Here is a 27,887-nt window from a genome sequence, read left to right on the forward strand (position 1 = left end):
ATGATATTTCTTAGATTTATGTTCCTGGTGGTGTGCTTCAATGCTTTTGGTTATATCCTTAAACCTTAAATTATTAAGAAGAACCACCTTGCACTTGTTGTACCCTGACCAAAATTGCAGAGGCTCCTTCTACCCTCAGTTGCCTTTTATTTTTTGTTTTATAATTATTATTTTTGTTTCTGTATGGACCCTTACCTCTGCTTGTCATCCAGAACACAAGATGAGCTGCAGCTTTGAAATTTGTGATGGTTTATTGCCTTGATTTTTCAGCTTAATGTCTGAAGAGCTTCCTGTAAGAGTTGTCTGTTGGCATTTTAATTTTGACTTGACTAAGATGTCCTTGTGGATCTTTCCTTGGGGAAAAAAATCAAAAAGGAAGTGAGCTGATGCTGGGGTAGATTGAGCCCCTCACATGCTTCAGAGAGATTTTAGGATTCTGGTGAAGTGGGATAGGACTGTGGTGGCAGCAGATGACCCGTGCCACCAGGACTCCTCATCATCTCGTGATTTGTGGGGTGATGGAGAGAATGTGATGAAGTAAGTCCTCAATGAATCACATTTTCCTCTCTGAAGATGGGTGGGAGCACTGAAATGAGCTGTATCCTTGCACTGAGGTTTAGCTTCCACCCTAAGTTGTGCTGCAGGACATAAGGAGGTTTCTAAGGAGAGGTCAGGGTGTCGCAGGAGTAAGGATCAGGGAATGGAGAGGTTATTTTACCAGAGATTCATAGAATGGTTTGTATTGCAAGGGACCTTAACAATCATCTAGTTCCAATCCCCCCAGCATGAGCATGGACACCTCCTACTAGACCAGGTTGCTCAAGGCCTCATCTAGCCTGGCCTTGAACACATCTGGGGAGGGTATCTATGACCTCCCTGGGCAACCTGTTCCAGTGTCTCACCACTCTCACTGTAAAGTATTTCTTCCTACTATCCAGTCTAAAGCTATGCTCCTCAAGCTTCAGTCCATTCCCTCTCATCCTGGATAATTACTTCTCATGTGTTTTCCACATGAAGGTGCAGAACTTACATGAGTGTTCATTGGGAATTTGTTGCCTGACTTTTGAAGTTTGAGGAAACCATGTTTTGAAGTGCTAATTATCTCTTTTTATGCAAAACATTAATTAAGTTTCTGTGTTTCATAAATTATAAATGTACTTTAATTAGCGAAAGCACGCGTCTCATTCACGGCTCGTTTGAGGCTGCATCTCCAGTGCTCAATTCTGGGCTCCCCCAGTTCAAGAGTGACAGGAAACTACTGGAGAGAGTCCAGCAGAGGCTAGAAAGATGCTGAGGGGACTGGAACATCTGTGAGGAGGAAAGGCTGAGAGACCTGGGGCTCTTTAGCCTGGAAAAGAGCAGCCTGGGAGGGGATTTTTCTCAATGCTGATCAATATTTAAAGGATGGGAGTCAAGAGGATGGGCCCAGGCTCTTTTCAGTGGTGCCCAGTGACAGGAAAAGGAGCATTGGGCACAAACTCGAACCCTTGAGAGTCTGCCTGAACATGAAGAAAAACATATTTGGTGTGAGAGTGCTGGAGCCCCTGTAGCAGGCTGCCCAGAGAGGTTGTGGAGTCTCCTTCTCTGGAGAGATTCCAAACCCACCTGGACTTTGTGATCCTGGGAAACCCCCCGTGGGTGACCTAGATTTATCAGGGTGGTTGGACTCAATCTCCAGAGGTCCCTTCCAACCCCCACCATGCTGGGGATTCTGTGATTCATTCAATAAGGAATTTAGCACTTTGCTAAAAGCAGCTTGCTGCTTCAACTCATCTTTAACCTCCTCTCTCCTTTCTTTTACTTACACTCACAAGTTTAAACCAAACACACAAGTGCACACTGATGTTTCTTCTGTGGAGAAGTCTTTCCCACACTCCCCTTTTAACCTATGTCACCCTGACAACATGGAGCGATGTTTTAATGGGAAATTTCATGCTCTGCTCTGCCAACCATGCAGGGATAGTTGTTTGAAGCTGTATGGTTCACTACCATTTGTCTCCCTTCCCCTGTGTGGTTCGGATTGGGCAGTGGTGGGCAGAAAAATGATGGGAGGGAGTGGTTGTGCATTCCCAAACCACTGGGTTTTTACTTTAATGGGATCCAACATGCTCTCAGTGGGGTTTTGGGGAGTTGAGTACAAGAACCTTGATGAAATCTGGATCTTCTTTACAGCATTTGCAGTGAGGAGGCAACTAAAAGTGCAGAGCCTTGTGACTGGAGCCTTTTCTGACTGTCCCCTTACTCTGGGCTGTCTGCCACAGCCCATGCTTGACTACTTGACCCTGAAGGTGCCACCTCAGCTTCTGCTGTGGTGATGGAGGGAGCTTCTCTTTGCTGTCATTTTCACTCTCCTCCTGTTGGTTTCTTCTTTTCATTTGATTGCTTTACAAGACTGGGGCTTTTTTTAAGCTCAACTAAATTTATCTGCAGTCGTTGATCTTGCTGATTACTTGCAGAATTTGACTCATACAGCAGATTTTGGCATGAAAGAATTGTGGGTTTATTTTTTCTTCCCTCTCAAGTTGGGCCCTCACCTGCAGATTCTAGCAAGATGTTGGGTATTTGATGTTCTTAGCAGTGACCTGTTAACAATCAAACTCAATTTATGCTATGGAACCAACTGTTAGGGCTAAAAGTAGCTGTCAGAGCTGAGCTCGAGGGAGCGTCGTGGGGCTGGGTCATGGCGCTGTGAATCACCGCGGCAGATGGCAGCTTCAAGCAGCAGCTCTAACAGTCTTCTATATAACTGCCATCTTGGGTGGAAAAATTACTCCCCCCCCCCCCCTTCCTTTTTTTCCAAACTGCTGAGCTTGTTTTCTGTAGTGAAATCTGCCAGGACGTAGTTTCCTGTTAGAGAGTAATGAAAGTGTGTTTAAGTCTGTCGGGTGGAAGGCAATGTGTAGCAATGCAGAGCTTCTCCAAGCCACGTGCACTCAGGAGTTGGCTGTTTTCTAACACATTGACTTCTGTATCTCTTCTTTTTTCTTTTTTGTTTTTTTTTTTTTCCAGTCATTAACACCTGGATATGTGCAGGGAAGCTTTGAAATGGCAAATAAGGAAGAAAACAGGGAGAAAAACAGATATCCTAACATCCTGCCATGTAAGACATTCCCTTTTCTTTTAAACCAAACAATTAACTCTGGTAGTAGTGTTCCTTTGTTGAAAAGATTCAAGTAATACAATTTCCCTGGTCACAAAAGTTCTTCATGTATTAGACATGCAAAACCTGTTTGGCCTGTGGCATCTATCTAGAACTGATGTCCTCCTTCAAGGGTGTTCTGTGGCAGTTACCAAGTGGTGTGCTATAAAGCCTTGGCTCTCATGGGGTTCTGCCACATTACATCAAGCAGCTATTTTAGAATCTCAGGTTAGTTTGGGGCAAGCAAATATGGAGAAGTTTGCACTTTAAGAATGTAAAGCAGCAGGCCCAGTGAACTCTAGGTGTGTGACACAAAGCTGGGAAAGAGTGTTAATGTGCTTGAGGGTAGGGGAGGCTCTTCAGAGGGACCTGGACAGGCTGGATCAATGTGCTGAGCACAAGGGGATGAAGCCCAGCAAGGCCAAGTGCAAGGTCCTCCACTTGCGTCACAACAACCCCACAAATGCTCCAGGCTTGGGGCAGAGTGGCTGGAAACTGCCTGGTGGAAAAGGACCTTGGGATGTTGGTCCACAGCTTGCTGGAGATGAGCCAGCGTGTGCCCAGGTGGCCAAGAAGGCCAATAGCATCCTGTCCTGGATCACCAATAGTGTGGCCACAAGTGACTGTGACCCTGCACTGTGCACTGGCGAGGCCCCACCTTGAGTGCTGGGTTGAGTTTGGGGCCCTTGCTGCAAGAAGGACATTGTGGTGCTAGAGCATACGGGTCCAGAGAAGAGCAATGAAGCTGGGGAAGGGTATAGAGAAGAGGTCTGGTGAGGAAGTGGCTGAGGGAACTGGGGATGTTTAACCTGGAGCAAAGGAGACTGAGGGGAGACCTGGCATTCCACAACTCCCTAAAAGGTGGTTGGAGTGAGGTGGAAATCAGCTGCTTCTCCCTAGTAACAAGTGATAGGATGAGAGGAAATGGCCTCAAGTTGTGCTCAGTTAGACATTAGGAAAAATTTCTTCCCCCAAAGGGTTGTCAAACCCTTGAACAGGCTGCACAGAAGAGTGGCGGAGTCTCTGTCCCTGGAAGGGTTTAAAAGCCACGTAGATGTGGTGCTGAAGGACATGCTTTACTGTAAGGTCATCACTGCTGGATTAACTGGTGAACTTAATGATCCTAAAAGTCTATTCCAACCAAAATGATTCTGTGATTCTAAGACATTTGTGGAGAAAATTTTGTGAAGAGAACTAGGGACAGTACAGGAGAGAGATAATAGTTTGTGAAGTATATTCTTAGCTTGGACTTCCTGCTTGTAAGGAAATAACACATTTCAGGTTGATGCTCATGAAACTATACTTGTAATGTGTTTTCTTCCAGATGATCATTCCAGAGTGATTTTGACCCAAATTGATGGAGTCCCATCTTCAGACTACATTAATGCATCATATATAGATGTAAGTTGACAGTTGTCCACTGTTGGCCCAACTGCAAACGTTGTGAATAAAGTAAGCATTTTTCTGAGACATCCTCTGTTGGCATTTCATCTTTTAACTGCTGTGGTATTTTTTTTTCCATAGGGTTACAAAGAAAAGAACAAATTTATAGCAGCACAAGGTAATTTGTTCTTGTCTCTCTGTTCTCTGTAACTTAAGGCTGAATACATTTAATTTTAGACATGTTTGAAAGGTTATTTTCAACTGCATGTGGTGGCCAAATGTGAGTGAGATTTAGAGGTTACAGCTGAAATGAAATTCAAGTGAGTGTAAGGTAACTCACAGCCTTTAGCCTTGCACATCCTGCTCTAAGCAGTCTCTCACCTTCCCTCTTCCACCACCACTTTGCTTCTCTTTCTTTTTTGTTTCACATCAGCTCACTGAAGGGTTGAAAATTGATGTCTCCTTTCATACTTTCCCTCTAAGCGATCCTGAAACAGAAGTTGGCATTTTCACTGGAATTCTTATGCTTTATTTAGTCACAAATTGTGGGAACTTTGTCCCAGCAATCCCAGACACAAAGCAATAGCTGCCACTGCCCTTTACTCCTGTCCTTCAGAGCATGATGAGCGACTCTCCAGAAGTGGTTCATTGTGGTCACACGTAACTCATCTAGAGAACAACTTTTGTGAGGAACAACTGAGGAAACTGGGGTTGTTCAGCCTGGAGAAAAAGAGGCTGAGGGGAGACCTTCTGTTTCTCTATTAACTCCTTAAAAGGAGGTTGTAGCGAGGTGGGGGTTGGTCTCTTCTTCCCGGTAACAAGTGAAAGGACAGGAGGAAGTAGCCCCAAGCTACACAAGCAGAGGTTTAAGTTGAACAGTAGAAGGAACTTCTTCACTGGAACAGGCTCCACAGGGAGGTGGTCAAATCCCCATCCCTGGAGGTGTTTGAATGAAACAGAGATGTGGTGCTGAGGGACATGGTTTAGCATCACCTTTGACAGAGTTAGAGGATGGTTGGACTTGATGATCTTGAAGGTCTTTTCCAAATCCAACCTAAATGATTCTATGATTCTATACTGCAATGTGTTGGTCTCTATCATCCCTCTTGAGCAGAGATGTCTTCTATCTGCAGGCCCAAAGCAAGAAACAGTTAATGATTTCTGGAGGATGATATGGGAGCAGAAGTCAGCCATTATCGTCATGTTAACCAACCTGAAAGAACGAAAAGAGGTAATGAGCTTTCAGTTTGCTCCAGGATGTCTTGATGAGGGTGTTCTCCAGCACCCGTGGCCAGCCACCCTTCTGACCACTTCCTTCTCCAGTCCCTGTTAACACCTCTGAGCTTCTGCTCATAAACACACTTTTCATTTCCAAAGTACAAATTTATATAAGGTGATCTCAAGGGGGGGAAAAAAAAATGATAGCTTATTTTTGTGGTGCACAACTCATGGCCATATACAAATCTTGTGCCTGGGGTTTATCACTGCATAAGGTGGAGCTTTGTGGGTGGGTTTGGTTAGAAATGAAGATTTAAAACTTCATTTTTCTGAGTATTAGGTTTTAGAATTCTTTCTGGCACATGCAGAAAAGAATTGAAAACTAAAGCTGCTGCTTGTCCCCCTTGTTCCTCCTCATACATTTCTCACTCCTCTCATTGCATGAGGCTTTCTGAATGCTGAGATGCACTTGACGAGCATGAAAAACTTCATTCCTGCTTCGTGGACTTGAGAAGCTAAGTTGAAGTATTAAGGAAATGTGCCACCAGGAACATAAAAGATAGATTTTAATTATTTTCTTTTCCCTTGGGGGATAGTTCCACACTGAGCATGCTGTATCCTTATTTGAAGTCCTCAAAACCTTATGCTGGAGAACAAAGACTTGTTTCCTGAAGTGGCTGTGGGAGGGAGGAGGAGAAAGAGGCAGAAGCCACTCAGTGTTGGAGAGCTGTGCTTTTCCTGCCCCTCAAGGGTGACTTTTCGTGCCAATGTGGAAATAAAAGGCTAAGCAGCAATGGCTGGGCTTGGGAAGGAGATGAGGACGCATTTGTGAGACATGGTGTGGCATATCACTGCATGACAGTTGGGCTTAATACCTGTTTTGTGCATGTTTGCAGTTATGAGGATGGACATTCATTGTCTGTCTCCTCACACTGCCTTATTTTACTGTAATTGTAGTATTGCTTGGTGAAGCTCAAACAGCAAAGGCAGTCCATAAGAGCCCATTCCCAATATAAGATGCCAGAACTGTTAAATCTGGGTGTTCCTGCTGACTCTAAATGAGGGCTGCCTCATGTTTCTGATTGACTACAACTAAAGCTTAAAAATAAGGTCAAGACATCTTAGTCCCAGCAGTTGAATGAAAAAACAAACCAGAAGTAGTTCAAGTCTGGTTATGTTAAAAACCAACTTCAAAGCTATTTTCACCTTCTCTGGAGCATCTCTCCCATGAAGAAAGGCTGAAAAGTTGAGGTTGTTCAGCCTGAAGAAGAGAAGGTTCCAGGGAGACCTTCTGGTGGCCCTTCAGTGCTTAAAGGTGCTGATCAGAAAGCTGGGGACAGACTTTTTATTTTTAGCAGGACCTGTTGTGACAGACAAGGGGTCATGATTTTAAACTATAGGTGAGGGTATTTAGAATAGGAAGAAGGAAGAAAATTCTTATGCTGAGCTTGTTGAGGCAGTGGTCCAAGTTGCCCAGAGAGGTGGTAGATGCCTCATCCCTGGAACCCTTCCACGTCAGGTTATGTGGGGCTCTGAGCAACCTGCTCTAGTTGAAGATCATAGAATTGCTTGGGTTGGAAGGGACCTTAAAGATCATCTAGTTCCAAACCCCTGCCGTGGGCAGGGACACTTTCTACTAGTCCACATTGCTCAGGGTCCTGTCCAACCTTGCCTTGAACACTTCCTGGAGAGGGGACAGCCACAGCTTCTCTGGGCAACCTATTCCAATGCCTCACCACCATCACTGTAATGAGTTTCTTCCTAATATCCAGTCTAGATCTACCCTCTTCCAGCTTAATGTGCTTACAAGTGCAGGGGGGGGTTGGACTAGATGATTTCTAAAGGTCCTTTCCAACCCAAAACATTCTGTGATTCTCTACATAAATTTAAGTGTCGAAGTGGTATCATGCCAGATGAGGCACTCTACATCCTCACACTCATACTTCTGTTGTTTAATGAGTGAACAACAATAAAAGCAGCCTCAGTGTTCTAAAGCTCACCCTGTGTTTGTACAGGAAAAGTGCTACCAGTATTGGCCTGACCAAGGGTGCTGGACATATGGGAACATCCGTGTGTCCGTGGAAGATTGCATCGTTCTGGTGGACTACACCATCCGCAAGTTCTGCGTTCAGTCGGTCAGTAGCAGTAATAATGCTCTTGCTGGGCCTTCGTTTTTAAACAGCTTCTTAGAATGTCAAATACTTGCTTTAAAAGAATTCAGGAAATTAGTTAAACATATTTGCAACTGGGGAAGATGTGACACCTCTCCTAGGCAGGGAAGCAAGCTCTGCGGTTCAGCACTAACAGATTAATGGATTGCAAGATGCTCTGCTCAGTTTCTTCTGGCCACTGAAAATCCTTCCTTGTGACTGGCATGGAGAGGGAACACAGGAGCGGTGGTTTGGTGGTTTTGGGGACAAACTGCAGAGGTAACAGATGAGTGAATTGGAATATTGGAATATGAGTGAATATGAGTATTTGGAGTAGCCCGTGGATATTAGTTGGCCAGCATTACAGCTTGATTTCTGTTGTATCTTTTGGTCTCCAGCACAAATTAAAGCTTTACCTCACAACAGAGGTGGTTGGGATGAATTTGCTCTTGTCTAAAGTGTGTGGAGATCCTCAATCCTTAAGTGGGGGGCTGCTGTGTTTGTAATGTGATGACAGCCTAATTCAGATTGAAAACTGAAGACAGCATGGGCTGGTGAGAGGTGATAAAAACACACATAGCTGTATAGAACTTCTTGGAGAGCTCAGAACCTCTCAGACTATGGGTGTGTTTGTTTGGTGTTAGTTACAGACCCTGGACTGTGAAGCAGCATCTGCTGATTGAGCCTGGAGATCACGTCAGTGTAACTAGTGATCGCTGATAAGACATTGATAGAAGTGCTTGGGGAAACTGTGCTCAGAAAGCAGAATGGGAAGGAAGGGACAGGACAGAGATGTGTGTGCTGTGAACATTAGCCAGCAATGTGCATTCCCAGCCCAGAATGCAAATCACATGCTGGGCAGCAGGTAGGAGGGGATTCTGCCACTCTGCTCCACTCTGCTGAGACCCCATCTGCAATGCTGAGCCCAATTCTGGAGTCCTCAGCACAGAAGAGACATGGATCTGTTGGAGCAGGGACAGAGGAAGCCACAGCAATGGTGGGAGGGCTGGAACCTCTCTTCTGTGAGGTCAGACAGAGTTGCGCGTTTTCAGCCTGGAGAAGAGAAGGCTCTGAGCAGACCGTCTTGTGGCCTTTCAGTACTTAAAGAGGCTGAGGGTTTGACCCTGAGGGTGGTGAGACATGTTAAGGTCCTTTCCAACTCAAACCCTTCTGTGATTCTATGTTAAGCCAAAGGGCTGGAAAGTTTGACTGGACATGGCTGCCTTTCACTTGCTGATCTCTGCAGTGTAGGGTTTAATTATCCAGGGAGTCAGAGCAGCCTTACAGAACCAGTAGGCCAAGAAGTGGTTTTGACTCTGGCCAACAGACTGAAGGTTTTTGAGACAGATGCATTTCCTAACCTTGAGGATAGGTTGTGGTTAGCCAATGCAGGTGGAAGACTGCTGAGCTCTGCTGTTGTTGCTTTAGAGTAGCTTCTCTTTCATTGTTGAAGACTAGGTCAGATGATGAACCTGGCAATACTGGGTCACTATAGCTGCAGCCCTTTTTTTTTTTGTCTTTTTTTCATGCATGATATGAGAAAAGCTGGCATTTGATATCTCACAGCAATGCAGATGGTGAATGTTTAGACTAAATTCTGAGAGTTTCATCCAAGGCTGCTGAAAAAAAGCATTGTGAGGATTTTATAAGTGACAGGGACTTAAGATTTGATCCATTACCAACATCAATTGCGTGTCTTGGATTTTGTGAAAACAGTTTTCACTGCAAAGTGGCATTTTAATACTCTATGGTAATTTTATGCTGTGTTTGTGTTTTACATACACTGTAAACTTCAACTCTTTCAGTCAGGCTTTAAGTGCTGCAGGAATTATAGTCATAAATAACCACAGCAGGTTGTTTATAAACCTTTGGATGACAAACGAAATGTCAGACTCAGAGTCTGTGTTCCCTTGCAGCTTCATGATGGATGTAAAGCTCCGCGGCTGGTAACGCAGCTCCACTTCACCAGCTGGCCGGATTTTGGGGTGCCTTTTACACCTATTGGGATGCTGAAATTTCTGAAAAAAGTCAAAACACTGAATCCTGCCCATGCTGGACCAATTGTGGTTCACTGCAGGTATGTATGTGCTTCTCTTAGCACCTCCTCTTCTCCAGGCTAAGCAACCTCAGCTCCCTTAGCCTCTCCTCTTAGGTGCCTTCCCTTCTCTTAGCTTGGCCTGGTGTTATATGCATAATAGCAAGGCTACAGTTTAATCTTCTGCTCATAGGCTACAAAGGTTGTCTGTTTATCTGTATGCATACATATGTATTTTAGGATCACAAACATAATCTGAAGGCTAGAACCCCTCTGCTGTGAGGACAGGCTGAGAAAGTTGGGGTCATTCAGCCTAGAGAAGCGAAGGCTACAGAGAGACCTTCTTGTGGCCTTTCAGTACTTAAGGAGCTGATAAAAAAGGTGGGGACAGGCTTTTTTAGAAGGGCCTGTTGTGATAGGAGACAGGGTGATGGTTTGAAACCAAAAGAAAGAGATTTAGACTAGGTTTAAGAAGAATTTTTTTACACTGAGGGTGGTGAGACCCTGGCCCAGCTTGCCCAGAGAGGTGGTAGATGTTCCATCCCTGAAAGCATTCCAGGTCAGATTGTTTGGGGCTCTGAGCAACCTGATCTAGTTGTCCATGTCCCTGCTAACTGCAGAAGGATTGGACTTTAAAAGTCCCTTCCCACCCAAACCATTCTATGATTTACTTACATATTTATATGTACAAAGGGCAGTAAGATGCTGAAGTTTTTGAGAGCATGGCAGAAAAACAATTTCAAAAGGTCTGTCTTTGCTGTAACTTTAATACTTAAACAGAAGCTGTTGTTTTGTTGGGGGTTTTGTATCCATGAGTGATAGCCAGCATTTGATATAAATATCTTCTTTGTCAGAAACACAGACTTGTAATCCAAATCTGTGACCTCTGCCACTAAACGTTCCTCTGAGAATTCATCCCCCACTTCTCCCACAATAAAATTGCAGTTAGCCATGTAAATTATCCAGTAAACACCCAGAAATTTCTGAAGAAAGGCTTTCATTTAAGGACTTAAATGCTGTCATTTTAACAATGCCCTACATAGCAACACAGACCACGTTCCCACCCTTTTGGTCACACGCTCATGAACCTCCTGCTGCTAAAGGCTTGTGCTAACTTAGGTTAATGAAACCACAACCAAACTCCACAGCAGTTTTAAGAGAATAATTATGATCCCTCTAGCAACTGTAATCTCATGACTGATCAAGAAGTATCTTTTCAGGAGAAATTAACATGGCAAGGTCAGAATAAAAAGGAAAGAATAGTAGCTTTGTCATTCTAGTTCTTGTTTTTAAGGACATGGTTTTAGATTGATGCATTTGGGGTTTTTATTCCTGTTGCTTGGGTGAAACATCTAGAAATGCTCCCCAAGAGTCCTTGAAGGGTGTACTGTGGAAAAAGTTTATCCTGACCAAGCTGGCCTTTTTGTTTCATCATTTTCTTCTCTTCTCCAGGAGGAGAAGGCTCCAGGGAGTCTTTTAGGGGCCTCCCAGTACCTGAAGGGGGCCTACAAGAAAGTCAGGGAAGGACTTTTTACAAGGGCTTGTAGTGACAGGACAAGAGGGGATGTTTATAAGCTTGAGCTAGCTTATAAGCTAGTGGAAGGTGTCTGTGGAGGGGGGCTGAAACTAGATGATCTTTAAGGTCCCTCACAACCCAAACCATTCTGTGATTTCCAGCCAGATCTTAGAATCATGGAATCAATAAAGTTGGAAAAGACCTCAGAGATCATCAAGTCCTACATAATATAAACTAAGCTTGCATCTTGCACTTCAGTGTTTAATCCATCCCTTGACTTACTACTTCTCAGAAACATTTTGTCTACTACACAGCAAGTCTGTTAGTGTTTGGACAACTCATCTTCTTTCCCAGGTGTCATTTATAAGAGGCTTAAAGAAAAGCATTAAATGGGGAAAAAAGATTTGTATCAGTGTCATGTAGTCTTCCCTTTTGAGAAACCCCCAAATTTTCATCCCTTTGCTATGATGTTCTGGGACGACTTGCTCTGGGTCTGAGCTTTATTTTGTACCAGCAGAAAGTTCTACGCTTGGTTTAGTTGGCAGAAGAGAAAATAGAAGAAAATGGAAAATACCTTAATAAAAATCTGCAGGGATTTAAATGGAATGGCCCAACAGAGAACTGTGACACCCATGCTGTGTCAGAGCTGGGGGGCTGCTGGAGTGCTTCAGCCCAGACTAGAAAGGTGACAGTTTATTTCCGTTGCTCTTCAGGATGTGACACTGTTGAATTGTTGAAAAAGGAAAGGGAAACTCATCGATAGTGAGTAACCAGCCTCTTTTAGTGGGCTTCTATAATAAATACCACCCAGTCACTCTGACAGGAGCTATTCAATCATAATCTTCTGGAAGTTAATAAACACTAATTTGGAGAGGCTTGGACTAGATGACCTCTGAAGTGCCCTTCCAACCCAAACCGTTCTATGAAATTCAGCATTTGGAAGTATTAGAAGAGCAGATAAAATGGGGGGGAGAGGGTTGGGAAGAGGGGAGAAGCAGGATTTTATGCCCACTCTTTTTTTTTTCAGAAGTTGTCTAGAAATTTTTAGGTGGTTGGTTGGTTGGTTGGTTGTTTGTTTTTTTAGTGAGCAGAGAGCTGCATTGAGGAATAGCTGAGTAAGGGATACCCTGGAGTAGGTTGAAGATGGATAAAATCAGGGAACTGCAAGAAAAATATCAAGGTTGATGAAACAATGAGCTTTAGCAGAAACGTGCAAGGATTGGATTAAGTGCTGATCTGAAGTCAGGTAACCTTGGGGCAGAAGCACGGGAAAGAAACAAGGATGTGTTAAAAGGGATTCTATCTGTAAAGGGAAGAGAAGCAAAGAAGCCAGGCATGGAGCTTGGTAGGTGAAAGCTCAGAGGACTGAGCAGTGAATCACAGAATTCCAGCATGGTGGGGGTTGGAAGGGATCTTTGAGGATCATCGAGTCCAATCCCTCTGCTAAAGCAGGGTCACCTACAGCAGGTTGCCCAGGATTGCAAAGTCGGGTGGGTTTGGAGTCTCTCCAGAGAAGGAGACTCCACAGCCTCTCTGGAGAAGTGTGACCTGGTGATGAAGCAACACATGCTCAGAGGCAGTTTCCTGGACACATCAGGAAGAGGAAAACCTCTGTAAACTGAGACTCGGGGCAGTAGGACACAAGGTGAACTCATTTGCAGTGGCATAGGTCAAATGTGAATGAAAGGAAGTGTGAGGGCAGAGAGTCGTGGCCATGGCAGGGCGGAAGCTGTGGTGGCCTATGGTCAGTGAGACCAAGGGGGACTGGCTGGTGGGACTTCTAGATCAGGATGTGGCTAAACAAGGAGAGAGGGGCCTGCCAAACTGATGATTAAATACAGAGGTATTTGGAGGCAGAAGGTTATAGTAGACTGTGAAGAAGTTGCTTGAAATTTTGGTGGAAGTCCAGGTTACTCCACGTGTCTGCTCATCTCCATTGTCCCTCTAGACTTCTGGAATAGGAGGGTGGCTTTGGGGTGTTTGATTCGTGTGGTGGTTTGATTCGTCATAGGCTGGACTTGATGATCTCAGAGGTCTATTCCAGCCTCAATAATTCAGTGCTTCTGTATACGTATGAACAAAGTCATATTAAACACGCAAGATTTTTTTTGCTGGTGTGACTTAAACCCTAATGTTTCCTGGCTGAAAATTGATCTGGATCTTTGAGCACATCAGGATGAGGACAGAGGATTTCTGTCGTCTTTCAGAAGCTTTTTGTGGACTCCGCAGCAGCAGCTGTACAAAGTGAGCTAAGAGAAGGTTAAAGGCAAGCTATTAATGCCTAGCACAGGATGCCATGCCCTTTTCCTCTGGGAGGAAGAGCTGGAAGTGCTGGAGCAGTGTGATTTATGAGGATCGCGCTCCCCCTCCTGGCTGCTGAAGGAGATTAACAAAAAACCAAAGGAATTTGAGGTGGTGGTAAGAAGTGTAGAAGTTGTGACAATTGACTTTTACTTAACTGGCATGTGACAGCAAGCATGCAGAAAAGAGCAAAAGCTTCAGCTTTGAATTATTATACCTGTTCAGGCAGAAAGTTTTTTTCAAAGGTCTTTTCTGATATGATCAATTCTCTTTAAACTCTTCATCAGTGATGTGGATGAGGGGATTGAGGCACCCTCAGAAAGTTTGCAAATGTTACTAAGGTGGGTAGGAGTGTCAATCTGGTGGAGGGTAGGGAGGTTCAAAGAGGGGTCTGGACAGGCTGGATTGATAGGTGAAGATCAGTGGAATGAGGTTTAACAAGGTCAAGTTGTGGGTCCTGCACCTGGGTAACAACCCCATAACACTCCAGGCTTGAGGAAGAGTGGCTGGAAAGTGCCTGGTGGAAAAAGACCTGGGGGTGTTGATCTACAGCCAGGTGGAGATGAGCTGGTGTTTGCTGAGGTGGCCAAGAAAGCCACCAGCATTTTGGCCTGCATCAGGAATAGTGTGGCCAGTAGGACTACTCTCCTACACAGTGATTGCCCCCTGCTATACTCAGCACTGGTGAGGCCACACCTTGAATACTAGGTTCACCTTTGAGCCTCTCACTACAAGGACACTGATGTGCTGGAGCATGTCCAGAGAGGGGCAACAAAGCTGATGAAGGATCTGGAGCACAAGTCTTCCAAATGTGGTTTAGCCTGGAGAAAAGGAGGCTGAGGGAAGACCTTCTGTCTCTCTACAACTCTCTGAAAGGGGGTTGGAGTGAGGTTGGGGTCAGTCTCTTCTCCCAATTAACAAGTGACAGGACAAGGAAATCACTTCAGGTTTTCTTCCTATGCAACAGGGGAGGCTTAGGTTGGACATGAGGAACAATTTCTTTCCTGAAAAGGCTGTCAAACCCCAGAACAGACTGCCCAGGGCAGAGGTGGAGTCGCCATCCCTGGAAGGATTTAAAAGCCATATAGATGTGGTTCTGAGGAACATGGTTTAGTGGTGACCTGGCCTTGCTGGGTTAGTGGTTGGACTCAATGATTTTAAAAGCCTCTTTCAATCAAAATGATTATGTGATTCTGTAATTTTGATCTTAGCACTTCAGAGCTGTTGCAGTGACTTTTTATATAAGACCCCTTTTCGTTGCTGTCTTGGATAACAACTGGTATTTCTTTTGTCACTGTGTTTTAGCCCAGCACAAAGACTCTAAGTTCCACCTGTGTCATTGCTGTCACAATTCCTGTAATTCCTTAGAGCTTTTTGTTGGGTTTTGTTTCCCTTTCCAGTGCTGGTGTGGGTCGCACAGGCACGTTTATTGTTATCGATGCCATCATAGACATGATGCACGAGGAACAGAAGGTTGATGTCTTTGAGTTTGTCTCAAGAATCCGAAACCAGCGTCCACAGATGGTTCAGACTGACGTAAGTGGGCTTTAATTGCTTGAAATTACTACTCTTTGCAGTAAAGAAGAATAAGCTTCTGGTTTCTATATTCTCAGGGCTGGAGTACCTCTGTTGTGAGGCCAGACTGAGAGATTTGGGGTTGTTCAGCCTAGTGAAGAGAAGGCTTCATGAAGACCTTAGAGCAGCCTTCCAGTATATTAAGGAGTCTACACAAAAGCTGTAGAGGGACTTTTTACAAAGGCACAGAGCGACAGAATGAACTGCAATGGCTCCAATCTGGAAGAAGCTTGATTTAGATTAGACATTAGGAAGAAATTCTTCCCTGTGAGTGTGGGGAGGCACTGGAGCAGGTTGCCTAGAGAAGCTGTGCGCTCCAACCCTGGAAGTGTTCAAAGCCAGGCTGGAAGAGGTCTTGAACAACCTGGACTGGTTGAAGGTGTCCATGCTCATAGCAGGGAGGTTGAAACTAGATGATCCCTTAAGGTCCCTTCCAACCCAAACCAGTCTATGATTTCCACTCTATGATATCCTGTTGTGTCACACACCTAGATAATTGGATAAATAAACTAATTCCAGTAGAAGGATGAGCTTGGGAATGAAGATACAGTTGTGTTAGTGTTGTGAAGACCAGCATAACACACATTACCTTTAGATATCATGCCCAAGTTTCCTCAAGCACACCAGATTGGATTTTTAGAGAAAGTGAGTGAAGAACTCTGGTTTAGCTTAAAGTGTACTTTGGTTATTAGTTAAATCGTAGACCAAATGATAGAGGTAAAGGTTTCAGATCTGATACTTTCACTTCTGTGCTTTGCAGTACACTTACCTGGCTGGTTTTTCTCTTGGTTCCAGATGCAATACTCCTTCATTTATCAAGCCTTACTTGAATACTACCTCTATGGTGACACAGAGCTTGATGTGTCATCCTTAGAAAAACATCTACAAACGTCACACAGCACGGCACCAAACCTTGTCAAAATAGGGCTAGAGGAAGAATTTAAGGTAAGCATGAAAGTGCTTTGCCAGTGGGCTTTCAGGGTGGAAATATTTGAGTAAAAAAGATACTTTAAAAGCAGAATAAATGTATCCTTAAAAAGGAAAAGTCCAACAAAAGGTATGTGCTGAGAATGGGGCCCTGCTTAACATCATCATCTGCAAGGGCTCAGTCAAAGCTACATCGTTTCACAGACCTTTTCCTATGTGGTTTCTGTTGTTTATGCAAGGAAAAAAAATGGAATTGTTCTTTTAGTGTGGTACTAGATGCCAGATCAGATAATTCTGGATGAGGGAGCTGGATTGTGTGCACCTAATTTGCATCACAATGGGATTGTTACATCAAGGAGGACTGAGGGCAGGGAGAATTGCAGAGAATTTAGGCATCCTGTGCTCAATATCCAGACCTGTAAAGAAGGAGGTGTTAAAAAAAATAAAAGGCATTTCTGTTTAGTGGAGAAACCCCAAATGCAGAGAGCAGCTGCACTGGCTGTTTGTGGTCATTGTTTAGAACAGACTGTCCTGAAGAAACAGTTAGAACTTTTCTATGAATTTTGCTATGCTGAAGTATTTATTCTATATGTAAGAATATATTATAAATAAGTCTGAAGCTTTAAATGGCAGGTAGATGTTAGCTGGAGTCATCTCTTTCCTCAGCTTAGCAAAGATGTTGACTTCCTGGAACATGTCCAGAGAAGGGCAACAAATCTGGGGAGGGGTCTGGAGCACAGCCCTGTGAGGAGAGGCTGAGGGAGCTGGGGTTGTTTAGCCTGGAGGAGGCTCAGAGGAGACCTTATTGCTCTCTACAGCTACCTGAAGGGAGGTTGTAGCCAGGTGGGGGTTGGTCTCTTCTCCCAGGCAACCAGCACCAGAATAAGAGGACACAGTCTCAAGCTGTGCTGGGGAAGTTTAGGCTGGATGTTAGGAAGAAGTTCTTCACAGAAAGAGTAATTTGCCATTGGGATGTGCTGTCCAGGGAGATGGTGGAGTCACCATCACTGGAGGTGTTTAGGAGGAGACTGGATGGGGTGCTTGGTGTCATGGTTTAGTTGATTAGATAGTGTTGGATGATAGGCTGGACACGATGATCTTGAAGGTCTCTTCTTACATGGTTTATTCTATTCTAATCAGGAATGGGGAACTGGAAAAACAAAATGATGTAGAACTAAGTCTGATGATGCAGCAACAAGCTCAAAATGAAAAAATATTGGTCTGCCTATGGGAGGGAAGCAAATGAAACCTAAACAAACTTTTGTGCTGTTAGGGTGCTGGAGCCCTGTAGCAGGCTGCAAAGAGAAGTTGTGGAGTCTGCTTCTCTGGAAAGATTCCCAACTCACCTGGACATTGTGATCCTGGGCAATCTACTGGGGGTGACCCTACTTTAGCAGAGGGATTGGACTAGATGATCTCCAGAGGTCTCTTCCAACCCACACCATGTCTGGATTCTATGAAAATAAGTTGATTGATTGCCTGTTTTATTTGTATAATAAATACGCATTACTGAGATCTGCAGTCGGGTGACCTTAATCTGAGTTAAAGTTCTATCTATGTGTGGGTGGGGGAAAGAGATACAAAGGGAGAAAGGCCTTTTACAAGGTCACCCAGTCTTTTGTGCTTCAGGGGATAGAATTCCACCATTCACATCTTTCACAAAGCATAGCTCTTTGATGGTACTGTTTTATGTAGTTATCTACTTTGCCTCAAATCCTAGTTTTTCTGGTATGATGACTGTAGGGCACTTTAGATGTGATAGTGTTAGATGGAAGCAGCTACCATTGTGGGACTCTGTCAAAACATCAATTATTCTACTTTTTTCCAGCATGACTACATTGGTTTTTGCTACCCACTGTGCCAATAAGGCTGCATTACAGGGCAGAGAGCAGGGTTGGTATCAGAATCCTCTGAGTGCAGGTTATGAGGAGCAAGAACCTCTTCTGTTCGAGGGACCTCTCATCTCATGTGTGTGTTTTATTACAGAAGTTAACAAATGTTCGGATAATGAAAGAGAACATGAGAACTGGCAACCTTCCAGCAAACATGAAGAAAGCTCGAGTCATCCAGATCATCCCCTGTAAGAGAACAACTTCTGAGCTAGAGGAACAACTGCTATAAATACCCAACTGTCCTAAGGCTGTCCGGAGTGCACACAATCTCTCTCTCTATGTATCTGTAGATATATAGATGCATATGCTGACAGCAAGACATCTCTGCTGAGATAAATCAAGAGCAGAGATCCTACCTGGCTCTGGAAATCTGCAAATTCCTAAGGAGAAAAAGTTCTAACTTCCCTGTCTGTAAAATTCAAATTGTTTTAAAACCTGTGAGGTTTGGGTTTGGGTTTGTTTCATTTTTAGCTAGAACACTTTTTTTTGTGGGGGGTGTTTCCTTTAGCCATCCCATTGACTTTTGTTGTCCTCTCTTCATTCTGTCTGCTCTGAAGCTTCTAGAGGACTTATTGAAACAAACAGCATTATTGTCTCCTTAAAGAGAGTAATGCCCTTACATAGTGTCTCTAGTTCAATGTGGGCTTTACTTTATCAGTGTAAAATGAATTATGATCGGGTTGCCCAGGGAGGATGCCCCCTCTCTGAAGGTGTTCAGGGACAGGTTGGACAGGGTCTTGAGCAACCTGACCGAGGGAAAGGTGTTCCTGCCCATGGCAGGGGTGGTTGGAACTAGATAATCTTTAAGGTCCCTTCCAACCCACACCATTCTATGATTTTTCAGGGCTGAATTAAATAATTCAACCATTTAATTTACTAAACCAGCGTGTTTTCTGTAGGATTATTTGGATGCTCTGCAGCAGCACTGAACATCCACACCTGAAAATTAAAGTTTTGGCCCTTTGCTGCCTATGTCCTGTGTGAATGGAGAAACAAATGCAGAACAAGCCAGCACCCTCCTCCACACAGCTTATTAAATACTGAACAGGATCTTTGAGACACTAATTGGCTGGCAGATAAAAGATTTTGTTGGTTTTGTTGCATTTGTTCTTTCACAATGGCACAGTCAACATAGTTAGCAATAGTAAAAGCTCTTCTGGGCCCCTCAATTTAAGAAGGACATTGAGACACTTGAACGTGTCCAGAGAAGGGCAACAAGGCTGGGGAGAGGCCTTGAGCATAAGCCCTATGAGCAGAGGCTGAGGGAGCTGGGATTGTTTAGCCTGGAGAAGAGGAGGCTCAGGGGAGACCTTATTGCTCTCTACAACTACCTGAAGGGTGGCTGTAGCCAGGAGGGGTTTGGTCTCTTCTCCCAGGCAATTGGCACCAGGACAAATATTTCTGTCCAGCCTGATCTAGTGTGGGGTGTCCCTGCCCATGGCAGGGGGGTTGGAACTAGATGATCCTTGTGGTCCCTTCCAACCCTGACTGATACTATGATACTAACAAGAGGACACAGTCTCAAGCTGCACCAGGGGGAATTTAGGCTGGAGGTGAGGAGGAAGTTCTTCACAGAGGGAGTTGTTAGCCATTGGAATGTGCTGCCCAGGGAGGTGGTGGAGTCAGTATCCCTGGAGGTGCTCCAGAAACATGGGGACATGGTACTCTGGGACATGGTTTAATGGCCACAGGTCACTGGTTGGACTCCCTGATTTTAGAGGTCTTTTCCAACTAAACAATTCTGTAATTGTATGATTCTTATTTTTTTTTTTCCAGATGATTTTAACAGAGTGATTCTGTCAATGAAAAGAGGGCAAGAGTATACAGACTACATCAATGCCTCCTTTATAGATGTACGTATGAAAAGTGTTTTTTTGTCTTGATATCACAAGTCAGATATTTTGATGTCACTGACAAGTCTTTTTTGTAGAGACACAATCAGCTTGGCTTATGAAGAATGTGAGCTTTGGTGTTTGGATTTAGCTTAGGAGAGTTTCCAAAAGAAAGGAAAAGAAAAGTCCATATGCCCACATAAAGTGTCTCAAATTTAATGTGGTTTTTTTTACTGTATCAGGGTAAAATGAATGTGGATGCCCCCTCCCTGGAGGTGGACAAGGTTGGACAAGGCCTTGAGCAATATGGTCTAGCAGAAGGTGGTGGGGAGATCAGAACTAGATGATCTTTAAGTGGAGGTGTTTAAGACCAGGCTGGATGAGGCTCTGGCCAGCCAGATCTAGTGTGGGGTGTCCCTGCCCATGGCAGGGGGGTTGGAACTAGATGAACCCTGACTGATACTATGATACGAAGTTCCCTTCCAACCCAAATCATTCTATGATTCTAACTTTCCTTCCAGCTTCCTGATAGAACCTGAGCAACACTGTGTCATGTTTTTATTTAAATATGAGAATTAATTATATCCTTAAGCAGTGAAACCCTATTGAGGAGTGTGGATACTGCAGCTGTGAAGATCACATCAGGATGTAACTACAACTGTGGCTCCAAAATTGAGTTAAATGCTAATTCTTTAGTAAAGCTAATTAATAGCTGCAGTGGTTATAATCTCATGATGAATCCTTCCAGTTTACTGCAGAATTTCATCCCTTCAGCCATAAGATATGAAACCCAGGGTTGTGACTTTTGGGGGGGGATATTTCCTGCATTTCTGGCAACAAGCAAGAACCGAGTGGGCTCAGTGACCCCAGGCTTGCAGCAGCCATCACAGTGACACAAAGCAAATTTCAGGGGAAGCAGCAGTTTAAGTAGGGCTCTCCTCTCTGACCCTCATCACTTGTACTCGGGTGTCATGCTGTAAGGTGATGCTGGTCTCTCTCCACAGGGCTATCGCCAGAAGGACTACTTCATTGCCACCCAGGGCCCGCTCCCGCACACGGTGGAGGATTTCTGGCGGATGGTGTGGGAGTGGAAGTGCCACACCATCGTTATGCTCACAGAAGTTCAGGAGAGGGAGCAGGTACGTGTCCCACACCAAAGCAGTTGCTGTTAACACCTGGAGCAAATGAGCATGACCAAATATTTTTCTGCCTACAAATCACACAATCTTTTTGGTTGGAAAACACCTGTAAGGTCGTTGAGTCCAGCGATGCCAGGTCACCACTAAACCATGTCACTCAGGTCACACCAGCTTTTAAATCCCTCCATGGGATACCACCCATGTCCTGGGCAGCCTGTTTCAGTGTTTGACAGCCTCTTTGGGGAAGAAAATTTTCCTAATATACAACCTAAACCTCCCCTGGTGCAACCTGAGGCTATTTCCTCTTGTCCTGTCACTAACTTCACTCCAGCTTCTGTTCAGGGACTTGTAGAGAGTCAGGAGGTCTCCCCTCAGCCTTCTTTTTTCCAGACTAAACAACTCAGTTCCCTCAGCCACTCCTCACAAGATGTTCTCTTCTCCACACTGAACAGTCCAGATTCTTTCAGCCTGTATTCATAGGAGAGGTGCTCCAGTGCTCTCATCATCTTGGTGGCCCTCCTCTGGACCTGCTCCAGCAGGTCCATGTCACCCCTGTGCTAGGGGCCCCAGAGCTGGACATATAATTGCTACTTAGCTGCTGGCTGGAGTTAAAGCACAAGACAGGACAATGTAAATAACCAGAAATCGTTTCAAGGAATGTTTTGACATCTGTCTCAATTTTGCAGGAGAAATGCTGCCAGTACTGGCCATCAGAGGGCTCTGTGACTCATGGAGAGATAACGGTGGAAATCAAGAGTGACAGCCTGCTAGATGCCATAAGTGTCAGGGACTTCCTCGTTACATACAATCCGGTAACGTTTGTAAATTATAGGATGTAATTTTGTTTTGTTTCTTTTTTTATTGCTTGGCTTGTGGTTTTTGTTTCCATTTGAAGGCATTTACCAATATGATGATGTGACTTAAATGCTGGATTTTCTTTCTAAAATAAATGTTATTAATCAGCATCCAACACTGCATCAGTGAAGGGGGAGTTTATATTAAATGTTTTTGCTTAAAGGCCCATGAAAATTCGAGTCAGTAAACCATGTTGGTGATCACAGCTGGGTGTAGGTTTCAGGCTGTTTTCTTGTATTTTTCCAGTGAAAACAATTCTCTGTTTCTAACAAAAGACCTCTAAGATCATCAAGTCCAGCCATTCTCTAAGTCTACCAAGGCTGGTGCTAAACCATGTCCCTCAGCACCACACCTCTGCCTCTTTTAAACACCTACAGGGATTGGGGATTCAACCACTTCCCTGGGCAGCCTGTTCCAATATTTGAGAACCCTTTCAGTGAAGAAGTTTCTTCTACTGTGCAACCTAAACCTCCCCTGGGACAACCTAAGGCCATTTCCTCTTGTCCTATGACTTGTTACTAGGGAGAAGAGACCAACCCCCACCTCACTCCAGCCTTCTTACAGGGAATTGTAGGGGGCCAGAGGGTGTCCCCTCAGACTCCTTTTCTCCAAGTTGAACAACCCCAGTTCCCTCAGGTGCTCCTCACAAGCCCTGTTCTCCAGACCCTTCACCAGCTTCGTTGCCCTTCTTTGGGCATACTCCAGCACCTCAGTGTCCTTCTCACATTAACGCCCAAAACTGAACTAAATATTCAAGGTGAAGTCTCACTTGTGCTGAGTACATGGGGACAATCACCTCTCCAGTCCTGCTGGCCATACTATTGCTGATCCAAGCCAGGATACTGGTGGCCTTCTTGGCCACCTGGACACATGCTGGCTCATCTTCAGCTGGTTTTTGACCGGCACCTCTGGGTCCTTTTCCACTGGGCAGTTTCTAGCTGCTCTGCTCCAAGCCTGGAGCATTCAGGGCACTTGGCCTTGTTGAACCTCATCCCATTGGCCTCAGCTTGTTGATCCAGCCTTCATAGAGCTTACCTACCCTCCAGCAGATTAACAATCCCTCCCAATTTAGTGTCATCTGCAGTCTTTCTGAGGGTGCCTTGATCCCCTCATCCAGATCATTGCTAACAAAGAGATTTGATATTAAAGAGAAATAGTCCCACTACTGAGCCCTGGGGAGCACCATTTGTGACCAGCTACCAACTGGATTTAATTCCATTCACTGCCACTATATGAGCACAGCCATCCAGACATATTTTACCTGGTGAAGTGTCCACCCTTCCACGGCCCAAGCAGCCACTTTCTCCAGGAGGATGCTGGCTTAATCCCTCTTTGGCTTTAAGCACTAACAGACCAATAATGGTTAAGTTCCAAAGCATCAGGTAGTGTTGTGTTTCATGAATGGGGTTGTTTTTGTGGCATTTTGGCTTAGACATGCGTTGCTACTCAGGATGAAGAATGTTTGTTTTCTTAGTACTACCCAGAAGAAACACCTGTGCAAATAAAACAGAAAATGATAGGAGTAAATTATCAGCATATAGTAGATGGGGAGCTTAGGAACAGAACTACCAGGTCTGTGTGACCAGTATGTTGTGACCCAGTTGTAAACAGGCCCCCTCCACCATAATGGTGCAAAATTAATGCTGCAAATGTTTAAGTTAAGAAGAATGTTTCCATTTTGAGGTAACAACTAGGTCAGTCTGGTGTCTTTCTGCCCACAGGGCAACCAGGAGAAGCAAAGCAGGCTTGTTCGGCAGTTCCATTTCCATGGGTGGCCAGAGATTGGGATTCCTGCAGAAGGAAAAGGGATGATCGACCTGATTGCAGCAGTTCAGAAGCAGCAGCAGCAAACAGGCAACCACCCAATTACAGTGCACTGCAGGTAAGAGCTGCCGGTTCTTCCCACCACTGCCTAAGGAGCCATCTGGCTGGTTCTCCAGTCTGGCAGCCTTTACAGCAGCTTTTCATTGTGAGGGAGTAGATGGCATCCTTTAAAAAGTAAATCATAGAATCATAGATTTGTTAGGGTTGAAAGGGACCTTAAGGATCATCTAGTTCCAACCCCCCAGCCATGGGCAGGGACACCTCACGCTAGATCAGGTTGTTCAGAGCCCCATCCAGCCTGGCCTTAAAATCCTCCAGGGATGAGGCTTCCACCACCTCCCTGGGCTACCTGTTTCAGTGTCTCACCACCCTCATGGTGAAGAACTTCTTCCTAACATCCAATCTCAATCTACCCATTTCTATTTTTGTTCCATTTCCCCTAGTCCTATAATTACTTGACACCCTAAAAAGTCCCACACCAGCTTTCTTGTAGGCCCTCTTAAGACCCTGGAAGGCCACAATAAGGTCTCCTCAGAGCCTTCTCTTCTCCAGACTGAACAGCCTCAACTCTCTCAGTCTGAGAAAATAAGAAATAGGAGGAAAAGATAGCAGGGGGAAAGACAACTTGGATGACATTAGGGATTTGTGACCTGCCCTGTGCTAAATAAATGATTACCTTAATGGTGGTCTTAATAGCTGGAATTAAACAAGTGTGTTATTAATTTGAGGTCCTGTAGACTTGCACCTGCATTTTGTTGAACGCTGGGATTAGGAAAGTAAAGCTGTAGGTTTTTGTAGTGCTGTGTAATACACCCACCAATGTAGTGCTTAAATGTTCTACTGGGATCAGATGTTCTGTTTTCACAAACTGTCAGGAGAATAAAACATATCCCTAATGGAAGCAGAAAGCAAAGTGGATATGTCCTTAGAAGCACAGAGAAAACAACACCTACCTTAAAGCTAAGAGGTAGCTTGTGTATGACTTGATATGTGAATCACAGAATGGTGGGGGTTGGAAGAGACTTTTGGAGATCATCCAGTCCAACCCCCATACTAAAGCAGGATCAACCACAGCAGCTTGCCCAGGATCACAATGTCCAGCTGGGTTTTGAAAGTCTCCAGAGAAGGAGACCATACTCAAAATTATTAAACTAATTAATTAAAAATATTAATATGTGTGGGCTTAAAGGATTTGCTAAAAGCAATTTTTACACCTCTCTCCTGACTGCAATAAGCAACTTTATGTATTGCCAAATTATTGCAGATTCTTTTGTTTCAGTGTATTTGACTTGCATTTTGTCTTTATACGTAGTTCATGGAACCCAACTATATTTCATATAATCACAGAATGGTTTGGATTGGAAGGGCATGGGTGGGGACACCTCCTACTAGACCAGGTTGCTCAAGGCTCCATCCAACCTGGCTTTGACCACTTACAGGGTTGGAAGTGTTCCTATCAGCATCTTCTCAGAATAAATGAATAAACCAATGTGTGATGATGTCTGTGTGCAGGTTTACTCCATGTCTTCACATCCTCATCTTCCGGCTACTTGCAGCCTTTTCTGAAATGCTTTACTCTGGAAACCACAAATGGCTGCTAGAGATTAGATAATTACAGATAAATATGAACTCTTTTGGATGTTGTTTGTCTTTAATCTGATAAAAGTGATTGTCTAAAGGGAATAACTCATCTAATAAATCAGACCTATTCATTTCTTCTCCAATGAGACTTTTAATGTATCCACCTGAGGACACATCCAACTGTACTTAATCTTTCCAAAAGGCTTGTGCTTCTCAGATTGCTTTGTATTTGACAGGAGTGCTGGAGAGGGACATGTTACAGAGGCATGGAGTGACAGGACAAGGGGTAGTAGCTTCAAACTGGAAGAAGCTGGATTTGGATTAGACATTAGGAAGAAATTATTTCCCTGAGGGTAGTGAGGCACTGGAACAAGTTACCCAGAAAAGTTGTGGAAGCTCCAGCTCTGGAATTGAACAAGGCCAGATTGGAGCAACTTGGTCTAGTAGGAGGTGTCCCTAACCATGGCAAGGGGTTGAAACTAGCTTATCTTTAAGGCCCCTTGCAACCCAAACCATTCCATGATTGTATAAAATATAGCTTGGTTCCACAAAACAGATAAAAGGATAAAATATGAGTCAAATACACTGAAATAAAAGAAACTGCAGTTATTTGGGAGTACATGAAGTTGCTTATTGTAGTCAGGAGAGGTGCAATAGTTGCTTTTAGTTTCTTCTGTGTACCTTAGCTTCACATGTAGTCTTGCTTTAGTTTGTCATTATATCAGTACATCTCCATGAGAAATTAATGAATCACAGAATGGTTTGGTGGGAAAGGGAGCACTAAAGGTGTGCCACTGCAGTCAGCAGGGACATCTTCAAGTAGACCAGGTTGCTCAGAGCCCCGAACAACCTGATCTCAAATGGTTCCAGGGATGGGGCATCTACCACCTCTCTGGGCAACCTGGGCCAGGATCTCACCATCCACACTCTAAAATAATTTCTTCTTCTCTCTAGTCTGAAACTGCATCTCATAGTTTCACACCATTACCCTTTGTCCTGTCACAACAGATTTGAGAAAACAGCTTTGCCAGGTCATTATTTGAGTCTGAGATATTGGCTCAAGTGGTCACCATGCTGCTACAGCCAGCTCAGGGTCTCCCACATGAGTACAGGAGCTGCCAGTAATGAGCCTGTATTGGTTTCAGCTTGGCTCTGAGTTAAATTTCATTCTGACTCCCTTCCAGCATAGCTGAGGTGGCAAACTAAGGCAAAAAATCATAGAGTCATAGAAGAGTATGGGGTTGGAAGCAACGTCTGAAAATCAAGTCCAGTGCCCTGACAAAGCAGGATCACCTTTGGCAGGTCACACAGGAATGCATCCAGACAGGTCTTGAAAGGAGTCTCCACAACCTCTTTGAGCAGCCTGTTCCAGGGCTCTATCAGCTTTACAGTAAATAAGTTTTTCCTCATGTTGAAGTGGAACTTCCTGTGTTCCAGTTTGTATGCATTGCCCCTTGTCGTATCACAGGACACCACTGAAAAGACACTGGCCCCTTCTTCTTGATACCCACCCTTCACATATTTATAAATATTAATAAAGATCCACTCTCAGTCTTCTCTTTTCCAGTTTAAACAGACCTAGGTCTCTCAGCCTTTCCTCATCAGGCATGTTCTGGTCCCTTTTTCATTGGACACTCTCTAGTATATCCCCTCTTAAACTGGGGAGCCCAGAACTGGATGCAATACTCCAAATGTGGTCTCACTGGGGCAGAGTAGAGGCGGAGGAGAACCCCTCATTGACTTGCTGTTCACACTCTTCCTAATGCAGCCCAGGATGGCATTGGCCTTCTTGGCTATGAGGGCACATTGCTGTCCCACAGATAACTTATGGTCCAGCAGGACTCCATGGAGCTGCTTTCCAGCAGGTCAACCCCTAATCTGTACTGGTGCACAGTGGTGTTCCTCCCCTCTACACTTAAAATGAGTAGAAGTGGTTTAATAATTGTATTACAGTATCACTTAGGTTGGAAAGGACCTATTTGTCTCGTGTCTATGACTATCAGTTCTCTTTTGCCCTGCTGTATGCCAAGCAGTTGTGTCTGTGTTGCAGTGCTGGCGCTGGAAGAACAGGTACCTTCATTGCACTCAGCAACATTCTGGAGCGGGTGAAGGCTGAAGGGCTCTTAGATGTATTTCAAGCTGTGAAGAGCTTAAGACTGCAAAGGCCACATATGGTGCAAACACTGGTATGATATTTAACAGTCTCTGGGTGTCTGTGTGTTTGTAAATAGTCTGTGGGAGGAGAACAAAAGGAGCTTATTGCAGGTGGACATAAATTATGTATGCAGGTGCTGTGTGGACAAGGTATTACCAGAAATCTCTGGTTTTGCAGACCTTGTTTTAAATGGCATTTCTAAATATACAGCTTGGCCAAACATTCTGTGTCTTTTGACTTGGAGGTGAGAAAACATAGGAAGTAAACGCATCATAAGCTCAATTGTTCTTTCTTACCTTAAAATGTCTGGGCTTAAATTTGGCTTGGAGTCTGCTGTGGAAAGGGAGAAAGGTCTTTGACTTCTT

The 27,887-nt window shown here is 44.4% G+C and overlaps 1 protein-coding gene across 3 annotated transcripts in view; it reads left to right on the forward strand.

Moving 5' to 3' along the window:
- PTPRE (protein tyrosine phosphatase receptor type E) overlaps nt 1-27,887 on the forward strand; it is a 124,179-nt gene that overhangs the window by 94,260 nt on the left and 2,032 nt on the right. For all 3 annotated transcript variants that reach the window (XM_068140212.1, XM_068140213.1, XM_068140214.1), the window contains 14 exons: nt 3,010-3,100; nt 4,464-4,540; nt 4,664-4,700; nt 5,656-5,753; nt 7,756-7,875; nt 9,807-9,967; nt 15,143-15,278; nt 16,113-16,262; nt 18,231-18,324; nt 19,913-19,989; nt 20,973-21,107; nt 21,794-21,919; nt 23,684-23,844; nt 27,418-27,553. In XM_068140212.1, coding sequence (XP_067996313.1) covers nt 3,010-3,100; nt 4,464-4,540; nt 4,664-4,700; nt 5,656-5,753; nt 7,756-7,875; nt 9,807-9,967; nt 15,143-15,278; nt 16,113-16,262; nt 18,231-18,324; nt 19,913-19,989; nt 20,973-21,107; nt 21,794-21,919; nt 23,684-23,844; nt 27,418-27,553 — 1,599 coding nt within the window. The remainder of the gene's footprint in view (nt 1-3,009; nt 3,101-4,463; nt 4,541-4,663; nt 4,701-5,655; nt 5,754-7,755; nt 7,876-9,806; nt 9,968-15,142; nt 15,279-16,112; nt 16,263-18,230; nt 18,325-19,912; nt 19,990-20,972; nt 21,108-21,793; nt 21,920-23,683; nt 23,845-27,417; nt 27,554-27,887) is intronic.

This window comes from Melanerpes formicivorus, unplaced genomic scaffold (assembly GCF_026170545.1).
Source record: "Melanerpes formicivorus ecotype bairdi unplaced genomic scaffold, bMelFor1.0.p_v2 SCAF_6, whole genome shotgun sequence".
NCBI classification, from domain to species: Eukaryota; Metazoa; Chordata; class Aves; order Piciformes; family Picidae; genus Melanerpes; species Melanerpes formicivorus.